Source organism: Anguilla anguilla, chromosome 14 (assembly GCF_013347855.1).
Source record: "Anguilla anguilla isolate fAngAng1 chromosome 14, fAngAng1.pri, whole genome shotgun sequence".
In the NCBI taxonomy this organism is placed as follows: domain Eukaryota; kingdom Metazoa; phylum Chordata; class Actinopteri; order Anguilliformes; family Anguillidae; genus Anguilla; species Anguilla anguilla.
Window position 1 is genome coordinate 8,749,149 of NC_049214.1, and position 15,182 is coordinate 8,764,330.

At 38.8% G+C, this 15,182-nt stretch overlaps 2 protein-coding genes across 16 annotated transcripts in view; both read right to left on the reverse strand.

Annotated features, from left to right (window-relative positions):
• fcho2 (FCH and mu domain containing endocytic adaptor 2) overlaps window positions 1–4,199 on the reverse strand; it is a 55,524-nt gene extending 51,325 nt beyond the window's left edge. For 9 of the 13 annotated variants that reach the window (XM_035390115.1, XM_035390113.1, XM_035390119.1 and 6 more), the window contains exon 1: window positions 3,959–4,199. In XM_035390115.1, the coding sequence (XP_035246006.1) occupies window positions 3,959–3,991 (33 nt within the window). In that variant the 5' untranslated portion in view covers window positions 3,992–4,199. The remainder of the gene's footprint in view (window positions 1–3,958) is intronic. The other 4 variants (XM_035390122.1, XM_035390120.1, XM_035390117.1 and 1 more) reach the window with 3 other exon arrangements.
• Window positions 4,200–6,796: 2,597 nt separating this feature from the next.
• Window positions 6,797–15,182, reverse strand: part of tnpo1 (transportin 1) — a 45,134-nt gene continuing 36,748 nt past the window's right edge. The window contains exons 21-25 of one of the 3 annotated variants that reach the window (XM_035390442.1): window positions 13,955–13,991; window positions 12,109–12,208; window positions 11,854–11,928; window positions 11,336–11,480; window positions 6,797–10,690 (exon numbers count right to left, since the gene is read on the reverse strand). In XM_035390442.1, the coding sequence (XP_035246333.1) occupies window positions 11,373–11,480; window positions 11,854–11,928; window positions 12,109–12,208; window positions 13,955–13,991 (320 nt within the window). In that variant the 3' untranslated portion in view covers window positions 6,797–10,690; window positions 11,336–11,372. Of the gene's footprint in view, window positions 10,691–11,335; window positions 11,481–11,853; window positions 11,929–12,108; window positions 12,209–13,954; window positions 14,031–15,182 lie in introns of those variants that run through there. The other 2 variants (XM_035390441.1, XR_004762257.1) reach the window with 2 other exon arrangements.

A 15,182-nucleotide genomic window follows, 5' to 3' on the forward strand; every position in this document is an offset into this window, starting at 1 on the left:
TTCTAAAGCAGAAGTACTTTCATGATTCTCAGAACACCCCCCACTAAAACCAGTTTTATGTAGGCCAACATGAAAAAGAAAACAAGGAAGTATCATCACAACAGTAAAATGATATTCTCTCATTTGCCAGAGGCAAGAATGGATCTTTTCTCACCAACAGTTCTGCGTGTACCTCTGCCTCATGACTATGTATGAAAGATAGAGCGCTCCAGTCAGTTCACTACAGCAGAAGGAGTTCACTCAGAATCAAAGATGCACATATGCTGCCTCTGAAATGTAAGCAATAAGACTGCCTGCAGCCAGGGTGTTGCTTTTAATCTCTGATTTAATCATCTCTAATTGTCATGGTGCAGATTTTTAGGGCATTGCAGAGTGTCACCCTGTGAAGGATAGCCAGCATTTTACAGGGCCCTGCCTGTAATCTGTCAAATAAACATAGCATACATAACCAACAAAGACTGTATTTTTGCCAAGTTCCTTACGATGCCAATTATGTTGCAGATAAATTCTGAATACTGGTTAGGAGTAGCCTGACATGTCTATATCTAAATGTGCTCGTTTCATGAAGCACAAATGCTTAAGGTAGGCTAATTCATGGAGATGTTCATTAAATGCTGCGCTGTGCATTTGACGTAGCTTATCTTCACTGAGAGTTATCTCCTAAAACTCTTTAATGAATGAAATGTGGTGTTTTAAAATGACATTTTAAAATGACCATTTCATTAGCTTATCAGTGTTAATGCCTGCCTATTTATAATAATGATGATAATAAAGCAAAGCCTGGCTGTCTCTATTAATTAAGATTGTAATTGAGTGGGGACAAGAGATTCGGAGTTAATACAGTATTGTGCACTTTAGACAGAGTAGCTTGTTATAAGCATTAGTTCTCCATTTAATTATGCCAGACACTGAAAGATTAATTGAACAGCCAAACCTTAATTAAGTTCAACCATAATCTTTATTAAATACAAGGCTAGGGGAACATTCAACAATTTTTTTTTCTTTCAGAAAGGTGATGTTGCAGACGACTGTTAAGAAATGTAAAATCCCTGTTCAAATGAAAAGTGGGACACAGTGTGTACCAAGGAACTGCACAGAGAAGCACTATAAACAATGCATACTGTTAATTAATTTAATTCTATTCAGAAAGCTGCATGCACAAAGTTAAAATGAAACACAATGCAGGAAGGACAACCCTTAGCCTAAATTGCTGCCCACAGCCTACTTCCTGGTTAAAACCAGCTAAGGACAGACAACGGAATTATACACGGAAATATGAATCTGATATGCTAGTAACAGTTCAAATTAAACAGATCAATTATAGTTTCTGGCTTCAAAATGAGACCTCGAGTAATCACAACAACAAGAAAGACACCGACCGCCCAGACAGAGTTTCTCATGAGACAGAGCGCTGTCTCTCATCATTGTGTCGGCCATGTTTGTTCAGCTGAGAGAGAAGCCTGTCAATGTTTGACGCTGCAGGCTAGAGCAGGAGTGTGCCGTGCATCTAAAGCACACAGCTGATCAGGGGCTCTCGCGTACAGTCGCAGTCACTGGCCTCTCGGGCCAGAGCACAACAAAGAGTGACTTCAGACCGATGCTCTCAGGACACAACACACATCTCTACACGGCGCCTGCCTCTTCACATCCATTTCGGCATCCGGAGATCTCCGCGATGCCACTTTCACCTCACGTAGAGCACGGTTATCACTGACAGGATCAGTGTTTTCAAATACTGAGCAAAGAAGAGCACCAGCAGAGCAAAGAGCTGGATCAAAATGTATCCACTCACTGAAAGGGCTATCCAACCGTATCCAACTCTATGGCTAAAGCCATTTCAAGAGCTAAATCTGTACTTCCATGTAGGCCTGCACAGTAAAAGTTTCAGAGTTAATTCAGTCCAACAGTGATAGAATGTACTCTGTCAGAGTAAAATACAACCTACTTCATCAAGAGGATCAGAAATGATTTTTTCAGTGTCACTCCGAAAGCAGAGACGACTTGCCATGTTGCCAAATGAAAAAAACAGAAACAACAAATTTCTCAAGAGATCTATTTCGCTTCTAAGAGATCACTTATTTTGTGTACCATACAGTACATATTTATGTAGAACACAGGAACAATTTTTTAGAAGTCCCTTTTCCTTTAGAATCTTTTAATCCAGGTTATTTTTTCCTCACAATTGGGCCTGTGTGTATGTGTAAGAAACTGATACAGATGGCATAGAACAAGAGTCATAATATTCAAGGCATACTCAAGCCCAGTCAATATAAAGGCACCTGAGGCATATACTGATTGAGTAATCAAAACTTGAATGGCCTTCAGGTCTATTGGTGATTCTGAATGCATTTTTAAGCATTCAAGTAGAATTACTGCCATGCACAAGAACACACATTTAATAAATATTTTTATAGGCTATACAAAGTAAATTAACTTAGTGTGCAGTGCAAAAGAATACTGCACTCAAAATAAATAAATAAATAAACAAACACTCTCCTTAGCCTACATTGTCAAAAGATACCACTTTCTGCACAGGTGTAAATTCTTTCAACTGGCCTCACATATCGGAATTGATAATCATGAAGATAAGAAAGAAAAATGGTAACATTCTTCTTTTTTTAAATCCCCATTTTTAAAGTGTGTATTAAATGTTTAAAAGCACAATGCAATGGTGCCATATTTAAGTTTATTGGATGAAAAAACATTCACAATTATTTTGTGACTCCACAAGAACTGTTGATTTCACTACAAAAGAGCAGGTTAAAGCATGTCCAGAAAAAGTAGTCTATTAGGACGGGGACAGCAAGAAAACCCAAGAAAAAAGACAAAAATGGAGGGAGAAAGTAGGATACAGTCTCATGAACTTGTAACTGCACGATAACGTTTGTGAACAGTACATTTATGTGATCTAACATACATCTAACATCTAACATACATCTAACGGTGTGCTGGGAGTGATTTAACTGGCTAATTTTTTCTTCAGTCGAATTGCTATGGCCTTAACCACACTGTCACATACATATCATATGCAATGTTATACATTTACAGCCCGGCTGTACCCTGTTACAGTGTTAGCTATGTCCTGCTGGCTTTAGCTAGCAATTGTTAACCACGATGAAAAAGAAACAATAGTTTAAATGAGTTACATCAGAGGAGAGGCACAAACTGCAGCGTATGAATTAGGTTTCACAAGCACGTCTCCCGAGTACTCGTTTGTTTATAGCTAACGTATTTATTATTTATTTAGCTAGACTATGGAAACTGCTTTTCTAGCATGCTAGTATGTTAGCGAAATATCTTTATAGCTTACAACCAAAATAAAGCTGTGAGAACAGCCACGTCTGGACTCAGCTGGCCTATGAGGTGGTTTATTGTACAGGCTTCCACAATGCGTACACCAACATATTGTAGGAATGTGAAACCATCGCCTTTTGCAGGACAATAATTGCGTAATGACACAAACATAAACTCAGAAAGCAAATCATCTCCTATAGAAAAACTCTGGAAACCTTCATACGTATCTGGCATCTCATTCTAACTTAATTACGGAAGAAAAGTGACGCACACAACTCATTGAGTGACAACAAAAACGGCCAATGACGTTCGTAGATAATACCAGAAACATTCCAAGACAGTGGATAAGACCCAATTAACTGAGGGAAGGCGGTTTCAATTTGGTTACTCATGCTAGATAGAGTTTACTGAGGCCCAATCCCCAGGGTAGCATAATGGTATTTGCCGAAAAAAGTAGCGGGGGATACGGGGTAACACATCGAGTTCACTCTAGCCTCCTTGTCCTTGTCAGTAAGAGTTAATACTTCTCATATAACCATTTAAAGAGAAGAGAAAAATGATTCCCATAAACCTTTGTAACATGCAATCGTAAAATGGGAGGAGATATGTGCTAACAACTGGTGTTCTAGCTAGCTAATGACAATAAGTAAATGCAATAACATACCCAGAAATGTTCAACGAAATAGGCCGTTATCATCTTGGCTTCTTCTTTGTCGTTGAAGTAACACGTCTCTTAATATAAATTTTATTTCACTTGACACAGTTGGATCGTCGTCCTCCCCCCGTTTCTGTTGTGTCTGCTTTTTTTTCTCTTTTTTTCCTCTTCACTCCCTTCCTCCCTCCCCACCTTCAGCTTCGGATTCAGACTCCACCTCTTTCAGTCCTTGTGAGTTCAGTGGACTGCAAGTACTCCTACAAAACTCGGCGTGAGGCAAGTGCAGAAATAGCGCCGCCCACGGCGAGTATAATAGCGAAAAATTGAATATAATCTTCCATAAATCGCTTCAAGACCAGTATCACTGACGGGGGTAGCGTTAGTCAGTGATCACGGAATGTTATTTAGAATGTCCTTCCTTCGCTTTCTCGCATTGTCAGAATGACAATATAACGTACGGAAATCATTTGTATACAAATGTATGTTATACTGTACAATGACAATCGGACGGTGCATGTCTCTACCACCCTTTCAGTTGCCAAAGCAGCCGTAAAGTCTAGATAATCATTTCGTCCTTGTCCCATGGTCAATACAGTTGAATTTCATACGCTATTAAAACTATAAGGCGATGCTGCTCATATTTTTGGACATTTACTGTCATTCACTGTGCTCTTTCATTGGTTTTAGTTCTGTGATATTCGTATAGCATATTGCCATGATTTCTTCGTGAGTAATAGTGAACACGATTTTAAGCCAAAAAATAAAGTACGAATGCTTACTCCTGTCAGCTCTTTGCACTGGTGTGAAATGGTAGAACTTATATTCATGCAAATACTATGAAATAGAAACTGATTGTTTGTACTTTTGTCTCATGCATAATTTCAAAGCCAAATGCCATGTAGCAAAAATAACACATTTCGCTGTACCGTCACCATACCTTTGGTGGGCACTGTATAACGAACAATTAGTTGATGCAGTGGTCAAATGATGCACAATTTACTGGAATTAGGCTGACCTGATATATAAAGTCAGTTGCAACAAAAACATTATAGTCAAATTACAATTTTAGCAATTGCATTACACTTTAGCATGTCAAATATTGGACATCTGATTGGTCATTAGTTCATCCCTCAGGTTTGACTCTCCATGGCCTTTTTGCTGGCCCTAGAGGATCTTTAGATATGTATAAACCTGCATCTTCTACCTTAGCACTACAAGCCATCTTTAACAAATATGAAAATGGTACTAAATCTTAAGTACACATTTTCTGAAGCACACACATGCATTTGATTTCTTCAACTTTCATCAGCATTTTAGACATGCCTTGGGTTACATTTTCTGGTATTTGTTCCAAGGCAGCTCCAAGTGATTCCTGGCATAGCACATCATGTACCAGCATGAAAATGAGCCCTGATTTACGTCTTTAAAATGAAACGCTGAATGATTCAGAGTCTGCCATGGACATAATTCAATGCTTTTCTTTTGGATGCCTCCTGTCCATGAATGGCCTTACATGTAAAATGATGGGCATCTGCAACCCTACCCCTTATCCAGTCTTATTGTTACCTTGAACTAAACCCCAGCATCTGAGAGCATGAATGCCCAAATGCCAGGCAAGTTTGTAGAATGCATTAGCAGTACACAGCACACATACTACATTTGTCAGGTACTAGACTACATGGACTCCACTTATGAGACCACATACTTACCATTAGTGCCCTTTTCACAGAGGCTATGATCAGAAGCACTGTAAAATGCATGACTCCGATGCTTTCAGAATATGCCTGTATGCAGAATGTAGATGCAGAATTGTGTGCATGGCATTTCTACACTTTCAGAACTTGGTTATCTCTTGTTTTAGTTATGCAAATGCCAAAGTAAATTACTGTAGAGCACCAAGTACATTTGTAGCTGGTATAATTTCTACTTTTGGTTAGTGATTTGACGCAGTTCTGCTGAGTAACGGTTAATAGGTATATGTTTTCTAAGGGGTCGGTTTAACCAGCACTCAGTCATCTCAAGGGCATTTAGGCAACATAAGGATTTCTCATTAGGTTTGGAGATTCTTGTATACAATTTGGCCAGTGAGTCCCTGAAATTACCCGACACTAATCCAAGTGGAAATGTTATGTGAAAGGCTTCTAGAAGATCTAACCACACAAAGCTGAATCCTCTCCACTCTCTCGTCTTTGAACTCCACAGTAGCTGTGCAGATTGTGCATACTGGCCTGCTAAGAAAAAAAATGGCGCTTGATGGAAGATTGCGGTAATTCTGACTGCATATCCACCATGTATTATTTAGAGCATTTTTTTTTTGTGCAACACTGCTCTCCTAACTGTGAACAAAGTGAATGGTCATCCTTTTTCATGGATGTTTTCGGAAAAAGATTCCGACCAACATGTCAGGCAACTGGTTTGGTGCTGCGCCCTTAACATCAACCTTATTCACAAGTTTTAGCTGTGCCTTTTCAATCTTTTTGCCCAATGGCTATCCATCGTTCTTTGGGTGTTAAATGATTAGAAAAGAGCAGAAACAGGTGTACAAATCAGTAACTGAATGTGTAAATTGATAAACTGAAGTTTTTTGTTTTTTTTTCCCCCCAGTGAATACAGGGTTCCATCGACCCATCATGAAATACAGTGGAACTTGGTGTGCGTGTATGTATAGCTGTAATGGCAATAACACTTGTAGGGTTAAGTAATTTGTTTTCTGTAGCACAAGGATTGAGTTCACCAATCATTTAATTCAAATCCACACATAACTTCAGTGTTTCTGTTGGATACGGGAAAGGCAGTAACATAACCCCTGCTCCATTTCCCTGTGGCAGCAGCAATAAGAGACACGCCTTTATGTAAACAATTTATTTTCAACAATGTACATATCCAAGCAGTGATTAACATTCACATCTATCACTACATCATACAAATGTCATTACAAAATTACTACAGTACAATATATATTCTTTGCATGATCCAAAATATTTGGTGGCCCCAAAATTTTTTTTTCCTTAAAATTCAGCAGCTTATCAAAAAATTAAAACCATATTACTATTCAAAATGAAGTTCTCTCATGTTAGCGAAAGTGTGAAGGCAGACTTCAAGAAATACTAGTCAAGTATACACAGCTAGAGAAGATTGCTGGAGGATGTTTTTGAAGGAAACATTCTAACATTACAGTAGTTGGTGCTGTATTAGGAAACTTGGATGCGTTTCATAAAGCTTTTTTATTCAAGCTCTTTTCCTAAGAAAAGCCTCTTCTTCAACCCCAATTCTAATCATACGAGAGAAAATGAGCTCAATGTGCAATGTGCATTTTCTCCTAAATAGCCAATACTATTCCCAGTTAAACTATCCAGCTGATTTTCAAGGCATCAAAGTAAATACTGCACTTTAAAAAAAAAAAAAAAAAAAAACAAGGAGCCAAAGTCACTATACCCTCAGCTAAATTGTGCCAGACTGATTTATTCAGCTGATATTTTCCCCACCTTACGACTTGTATTTTAGTAATCGTATTATTTTATCTCAACACCCACATTGTAAAACAAAGGGTGGTCTCTTTAGTGCCACTTGGCATTTTCCTGTCTACTACAGTCAGTCATAAAAGTTAGTCAAGACATTATTCTCACTTTTCCCTGAGACAGGAAAGTTTTTTGAAATTTAACACCCATGTAAATTTTCTATTCAGGGTTGAACAGGAGTTGCTTTATATTCTATTACTGTTAGAGTCCTTCATAAGGGAAGCTCAAATGGAGAAGGCATACATATAAAAAAATAACAGTAAACACGGACCTCCTGAGGTTTCTACAACAAAAAAATATTCAAGTAGAAAACTACGTGATCACTTAGCAGCGGCCATATCTGTAAGACAGGACACCAACAGCATTTTATTCAGTGTGATAGTAGCAGACAAATTAAGCCGTGCTTTTAGCATGCCAAACAGCTGGAATGTGACAAGACAAAAGTATCACAACTTTAGAAACATTCACGCAGCACAGAAAACATGAAAACCACAGAAAACGGCGCTTCATATATCCCATGATGTTTATATATTTTTTGTTTTGCCTTTACACTGTCCATTCTTTCAAGTGTTTCATTACCTAAGGCAGATAAAATGTGAGTTTAAAATAAATAACAATAAATACTCAAGTCGACTAATTTTAGTCTCAAATACACGGAAATTAGCATTTTGTAATGCATCATTCCTTTTTTTCCTTATTCCCCCACCTGATGTAAATTTCAATGATACAAAATAGTCTGTAATCGATTTAAATCTACTCAGGCTTTGATTGCACTTATCCAAACAGCCATGAAAACCCTACTTTTAAGTGGCAGCTTCCACTTGGACCATGACTCATTAGAAAGAGGGAATTCGGGTTTACATTTTGTCATCTGATTCCAATGGTGTATGGTAAGTACACTATTCATTCACTAGTCATAGTGGAGATGAAGAGGAGGTCAAATAACATGGCCACACACAACAAACAGGTGTATGTCTATGAATACTAGTATGTTTCAGAATTACATTTTGCCTCTATATTTGCTAAAATACAGGATTTACCAGTGGCTGGTGGAGGCAAAATGTCTTGAAAGATGAGAAAAATGAGGAATGTGGGGGGAAGCATGCTCCCATGCAATCGAAAGCATATTTCTTCAAAATAAAAGGAGAAATATTCCCTTAAGAATCCAAACACACATGCACAAACACGCATACACACACACACACACACACGCACACACACGCACACACACGCACGCTTAGGCTAACATAGTCAGTGCAACAGGATATGCCACTCACCACGAACACACAGAATGGGAACATGCAAAGACAGAGGAATCGGACTTGAGTGTTAGCATGGGACACCTATCAGTTTGCAGGAGGCTGCTATGGCTTTAGAGGTGTATGCATGTACTTAGGTATGCCCCTTAATGACATATCTGTGTGCCTTAAGGAGGACAATTGCAGGCCACACTCTGGCCAGCAGAGCGATTTAAATGGTTGGCGAAACCCCAACCCATATTCATCATGGGATACAGTCAGACAATACAAGAATTCAAGACTTGCACTTTTGCAGAATCAAAAAACAAAACACACGAGTACCAGATCTATTTTGTCCCAAGTTCACAGTATTAAACAGTATAACAAAATACACATTAGGGTCAGGGGAAAGGGTAAATAAACATGGGGATACTCTCACAACATGGACTGAAAAAGTTGAGAAGTCAATAAGCCAAATATGTCATGGAGGATAGTAGTCCACCTTCTTCTACATAGTACCCATTCATCTACTTAGGGTAGTAAGGGCCACCAACATGCGTGGATCAAGTTTCTGAGTACCCTGCTTATTACATTACAATAAAAATTATAATAAGCATCTTAAAAGATCATGCTTTGAACAAGAAAATAATAATAAAATGAAAATAATGTTGAGTGGGGATTGACCACCAAGAACAGCGAACAGACTTTGAGCATTGTCCTTAGGTCGACGCCTAATGTTCAACAAAGCCCTTGACAGTTCTCTTTACCACACAGCTTGTTATAGTCTCAAGAAAGTCTGGTATTATTCACTAGTATATGTCCATGCAGAAAGCACATCACATTGACAGCACAGAAGCAAAGTTTGCACAGGTAAATCGGCTTCCCAACACTGTGCAGGTTTACAGACACTTATCAACCTTAGTCCTAGGCTATTTCCTACAGATATAGGCCTTACTGGAACTACTGTACTTAAACCTATCCTTAACAGAAATCAGGAGCTCTACTGCAAAAGAAAAAAGAAATGAGTTGTAGAATCTTAACACAGGGCTATGCAACACAAACCCAGTGCAACACATTACTGTAGATGTATTCCATCCCCACTTTGATGCAAGCATGCTACTTTTCTTTTAAGACGACTTTCCACCACAACAAATAAAATCAAATGCACTTGCGTGACATTTGTCAAGCTGTATGCGTCGACAGCCTCTGACCTGGCTAACAAAATGTTCAGGTGTCTGCGTTGTGTGAAACTTGATTTTCTGTCGGTTGGTTCAATTGTGACGATATGAAGATGGGTTTGATTCCCATGATATGCTGAAATAGAGACGTGACTGGTTTACAGGCTCTGTTGATTAGACTGTCTGTCTTTAATATGACAGTTTTAGCGTTTACTTAACCATCATGTACTGCTCTTTGTTTGCTAGCAATTGTCCACTGAAGACACATAACAGTTAGCTGAGAGACCATTGCTTCATTGTGAATTCTTCATTTACATGCAATTGTCTAGTTTTACTCCATGCCTATGTCCTTACGTACTGTAAGCTCTGACTGATACTTAAAGATTTAGTAGCCTCATCTTAAACCTCTTTCACAGACATTTTTTTCTTTCTGTGCACCCCCCATTAAGTTTAAACCCAGTATTTTACTTTAAAAAAAGAGGATTCCCAGAGGTTTGCTTCCTTTTTTTGCCTTACAGATTTCTACACAGATTTGCCCTAGAACTGGATGAAAATAATCCGTGTTTACTTCTTAACATCTGATTGAGCTTTGAAGATTAATTTTTTCCTCCCTCGAAATTGGCCGGGTGATTTTCTGTCACACCTGTGTGTAAACAGTGCCGCGGCTAACACCTCCCTCCCACCCCACCCAGAGGGGCGTGGACAGCTCCGAGTCCCCCCACCCCCACTGGTCTACCCTTCCCCCAAGTAAAGGGTAACATTTTCCCTGGGTCTAGAGGCTCCCCGTTGTCTCCCATAGTGTATAACCTAGGAAAAGAAAGGAACAGAAATTAGATTATTTATTATTACTATAATTATTGGAGACTGACTGGACCGGGGGGGGGGGGGGGGGGGGGATTTTATTGACTCCACTGACGCCATAAAAAAACATGCTTTCACGTGGCACTTCCTGTTCAGCTCCAGTTGGGCACAGGTTATTTACACAACTGGAACAGACAGCAGAAACATTTTGCTTTGCTTTGAAGCAAATCCCACAGATGGACTTAATAAAGGACGTTTTGGGGGAGAGGACATGGATTAGTCTATATCAGACATTCCTGTCATTCCGTCCTGACAGATATTCTTTGTAGCAGAAGCCTAAACAGCCCAAAAATTTGAAGGTATGAACTCCAGTCAGCTTGAGTCAAAATAAAGGCCAAATGGAAATCAGCCTTGAATAAGCGAAGCCAAGGCTTTCGAGCATTTGCGCACAGTGGGCCTTTGCAATATGCAGGTAGTTAGACATGGCTGACATTTGGGCTTTCTGAGCAATGAGCCAATGGGCTTCCAGCGTGGTCCGAAGTTCTTCATGTCTTATCCATGGGGTCATTTTTAGACAAATGATGAGGGCACAGACGCGTTCATTGACCAATAAAAGAAATTACACAGCAAATGATGGTGCAGTGAACTTACCCCCAAGACAGGCCTATTCTGGCTGACTGCGAGTGGTTTACACTCCATAAAAGGCGGCCAGGCGCTCTTTTAAGGGCAGAGGGAACTGGTCTGCGAATCTCCTCCAATTCTCATCTCCCACCTGGTTCTTAAATCCATGGAGGATCTGAAATAACACACATCATTTCAGAATTCCCTTCCACGCCAACACACAGTGCAGGGAAATCTGCCAAGCTCTACAGGGTGCGACTGGGCTCAGAAGAGCATGCATCCCCCACTTTTAAGTCAAGATTTATCAAGCATTCTTTCATTACACTTTCCTGGGTGAGTAGGCCTAAAAAATGAATCGTTCAACTTTGTTCTTGCGTTTCTATTTTAGACTCAAAAAGAATTCAGTTTGTCGAAGAGATTGCGAAGCGCTTCCTATTGTTTTTATTTCTGTTTTATAAGCACAGAAGCATATTTCACTGCCTTTGCACATGACGGGAACTAACGTCTATCCTGACCACAACAGGCATATTCCAAAGGACCGTCTTTACCTTGCAGAACATGTCTCGTAGATCGTCTTTTGGATTGACCCATGAGGCCACTGCGTCACAGAAAAATATAAAGTCCTGGGGAGGGAAAGAAAAACCCATAGATTTGAACAAGAAGTCCGGCGCTTTCCATTCATGAGCTCGCTGGAAAAATACATATGATCTGCACTCGGCTAGCGCTCCTAAGGGTGACCCTTGACCCACAGTCACATACAGGGGGCGGGGAGGTAATGCAGAAAGACAAATGGGGAGCATCACCTGAACCACACCTCCCGGATTGACACTGATCATAGTGCAGATTCCTCGAAAAGCAGAATCTTTCTCCTCATTGTCTCTTATGTTGCGTAGAGAGGTGCACCTGCCAATGGGAACACACGCCTTTACACTAAGGAAATCCCCACGCGTCATGACAGCAAATGCTCTACAACTTTACAGCCAGCATAATATCCCATAAATATTTCAATAATTATACAGCAGTGCATCCTGTAGTTATGCAAGTCATTCTAGAACTTCATTTTAGTTGTAACAGTACAGCCTTAAGGCTCTTCAATTGCTTTATCAAGAAGGTCAAAATTATGTTATCTAGAATTCTAAAATATAATTACAAGTCATACACTTACAGCTAAAACATATTACACTACAGTAGTAATTTCAAGCAAACCATGAATTGTTCCTGAGAAGTATGCAACAGTAGAACCTCTGAGATACAAACATTAAGAATGGAGGTTGTGGGCATTGGACCAATCAAAAAGCACCAGTTTTAATCTGCATCCTTATTTTATCCTTCATTTTTATTTCATTTCTCAAGCCTTATTTTTTTTAAGGCTCTTTGTATGCCTGTTATAGCTGTAAACCGAAACCTCTTGTCTAGTTTTGGGATTACACCTCCCTCCTGGATAACATGCCTTCTAATAAGAAGCAGATTTTGGTTAATTCACTCTGAGAGATGGTTTCAAATTTACCGTGATGCTCATATTTTGCATTTCCAGCTTTAACATACGTGAACTGTGACTCCTTTTCAATTAATACTGTCTTTTATGTTAGGAATAATAGCAAGGATAATACAAGCATCTTATAATAAAAATCTTGAAGACATTACTGCATCTGCTACTGATCACACCTTGTTCTGTTGACTGGTCAGACCATAAAAGAGGTTCATTTCTCTGAGGTTCTACTGTATCTAAAATGCTATCATTTTCAAGTGTGAACATGTGCATTTAATTGGTATTTGAGATGTAGTTGTCCAGCATGTATCAAATACAGCATATAAGGCCAATGACAAGTACCATTTTAAAAAAGCTTTAAGACTATGATAAGGGGGAAATGAAGCTACAATGTTTAACAGTGGATCTGCACCTCCAATCTTGTTTCATTATTAATAAACTACACCTACAATATACATACTCTATGTTATTTTTCAGATCATTAGTACAAGGGGGGAAACTGTTTTGTGTATCTAGGTTGAAATTCATTAACTTTTATGGACTACAACAGTACCCAGCATACATTTTGAACACATGCACAATAAGTAGAAGGCAAAGAAAAGAAAAACTCTCTCAGTTCAAAGCTGGCTAGACCTACTGTATGAGAACATTTGTTATTACGCTCAAAGAACATTAACCTCTAAGATAAACACATTTAACAAAGATGTTTACTAATAGCACCTTATGTAACCAATGTCTTTTTAATATTACCATAAGGAGGTTTGGAACATTCTGGAATAGAGGCATGCATTTGGATAGACTGTTCTTTTGGACTGGTAATGCTTTATTTTTTTGGCATATTAACAAGCCTTTTTCGAACCAGCAAGCATGTGACAATCTTATCCCATGCACTAATTAGTTGTTAGCGACAATAAACGACGACAAAAAATGAAAATAAATAAATCAATATATAATACATGAAGGTGCTACTAAGGAAAAATCACAAGACCTAAAAGGGACAGGATTAGTCACATGGTTGGCAATGATTAAGGACTGTGATTTTAAGAAACAGAAAATTGTTCTTTCAGAGTGAAAGACAGCGAGAGAGGGGAAGAGAGAAAGAAAGAGAGAGCGCAGAGCGAAGAGGAAATGAATTAAATAAAAGATTGAATAATACACACCAGGGTCTTATAAACTGCTGTAGCATGGGAGCCACCTCTTGAGGACAAACGTAACCAAGACGACCAATTGTTATTGCTAAGGTAACGCAATCACGGTTATACACCACCAAACGCCAACCAAGACATGAGCAAATGAGGGGGAGGAGAAAAAATAAAGAAAAAACAACAAATAACTCAGAAACAGAAATCAACAGAATCTGTGTATGATAATAAACATAAGATTTCACTAGTGCTGATCATTATTACCCCCAGACTAATGGGGATGTAAAATATGATACTCTAAAACAAACAAAACGTTTAAGGGAGAACACCTGAAAACGCAATGCAGCCAAAGGCAAATGCCAGTTACTTGAAAAAATGCTCGGAACATGAAACAAAGTTAAACTAAAAACTGCCATCATCTTTCTTGCTCCTTTTATTAAAAAATAATCAAAATCCTTTTTTGGTAAAAATCAAACATGTTGCAAAAGCAAAAAAGTTAAAGAGTAGTCATTATCATTTGCAAAAATGGAGCAAAGCTTCTAAAAAAAAAAAGAAAAAAGCTTTAAAAAAAAGTTGATCTGACCAGTACTATTGAGCTTTCTGAGTTTTCTCCCTTAAACTCACAAAAAGGTTAATCTTACTTAAGAAAAAAGAAATGGTTTAAAGATTACTCCAAGCCAACTACATGGAGAACACTAGATTCCAGCAGATTCTTATGAAGCAGAGGAGGGAGACCTAAGTTTAAGAGACACAAACTATGCAACATTCTCATTAAAACAGGCATTTATGAACAATCCAATGAAACATGCAGAAAGCAGATGAATGCTCATTAGAAACGGGTTCACTGCAGGATACTCTGATTCGCTGCAGCAATGCAAGCTGCTGCTTTGCAATTCACGTTCTGGAATCATTTCAGTTCAATTGCCTTTGTGATGCAATTTCAGTTAAAGTCATTGCACTCAAAAGGGTGGGTTAAACTGGTTATAAAAGTGCTCAGTTCAGAGATATAACCAAAATGACATTGTCAAGTTGGAACACCGCATTACTAGTAGTAGGCAGGCACGTATGTTTTTACATTAATAAGAGCAATGGCAATCCACCCATGCATAAAGTCTCCAATGTTTGACTATAATGTGCTCATCTCTCTCCTCTGGTTGGAATGCATTACACTCCATGCGTAATCAAAGACCAGATATCCTGCATTAAACATTTGCCATCCTTAACTAAACAACATTCAACATCTATT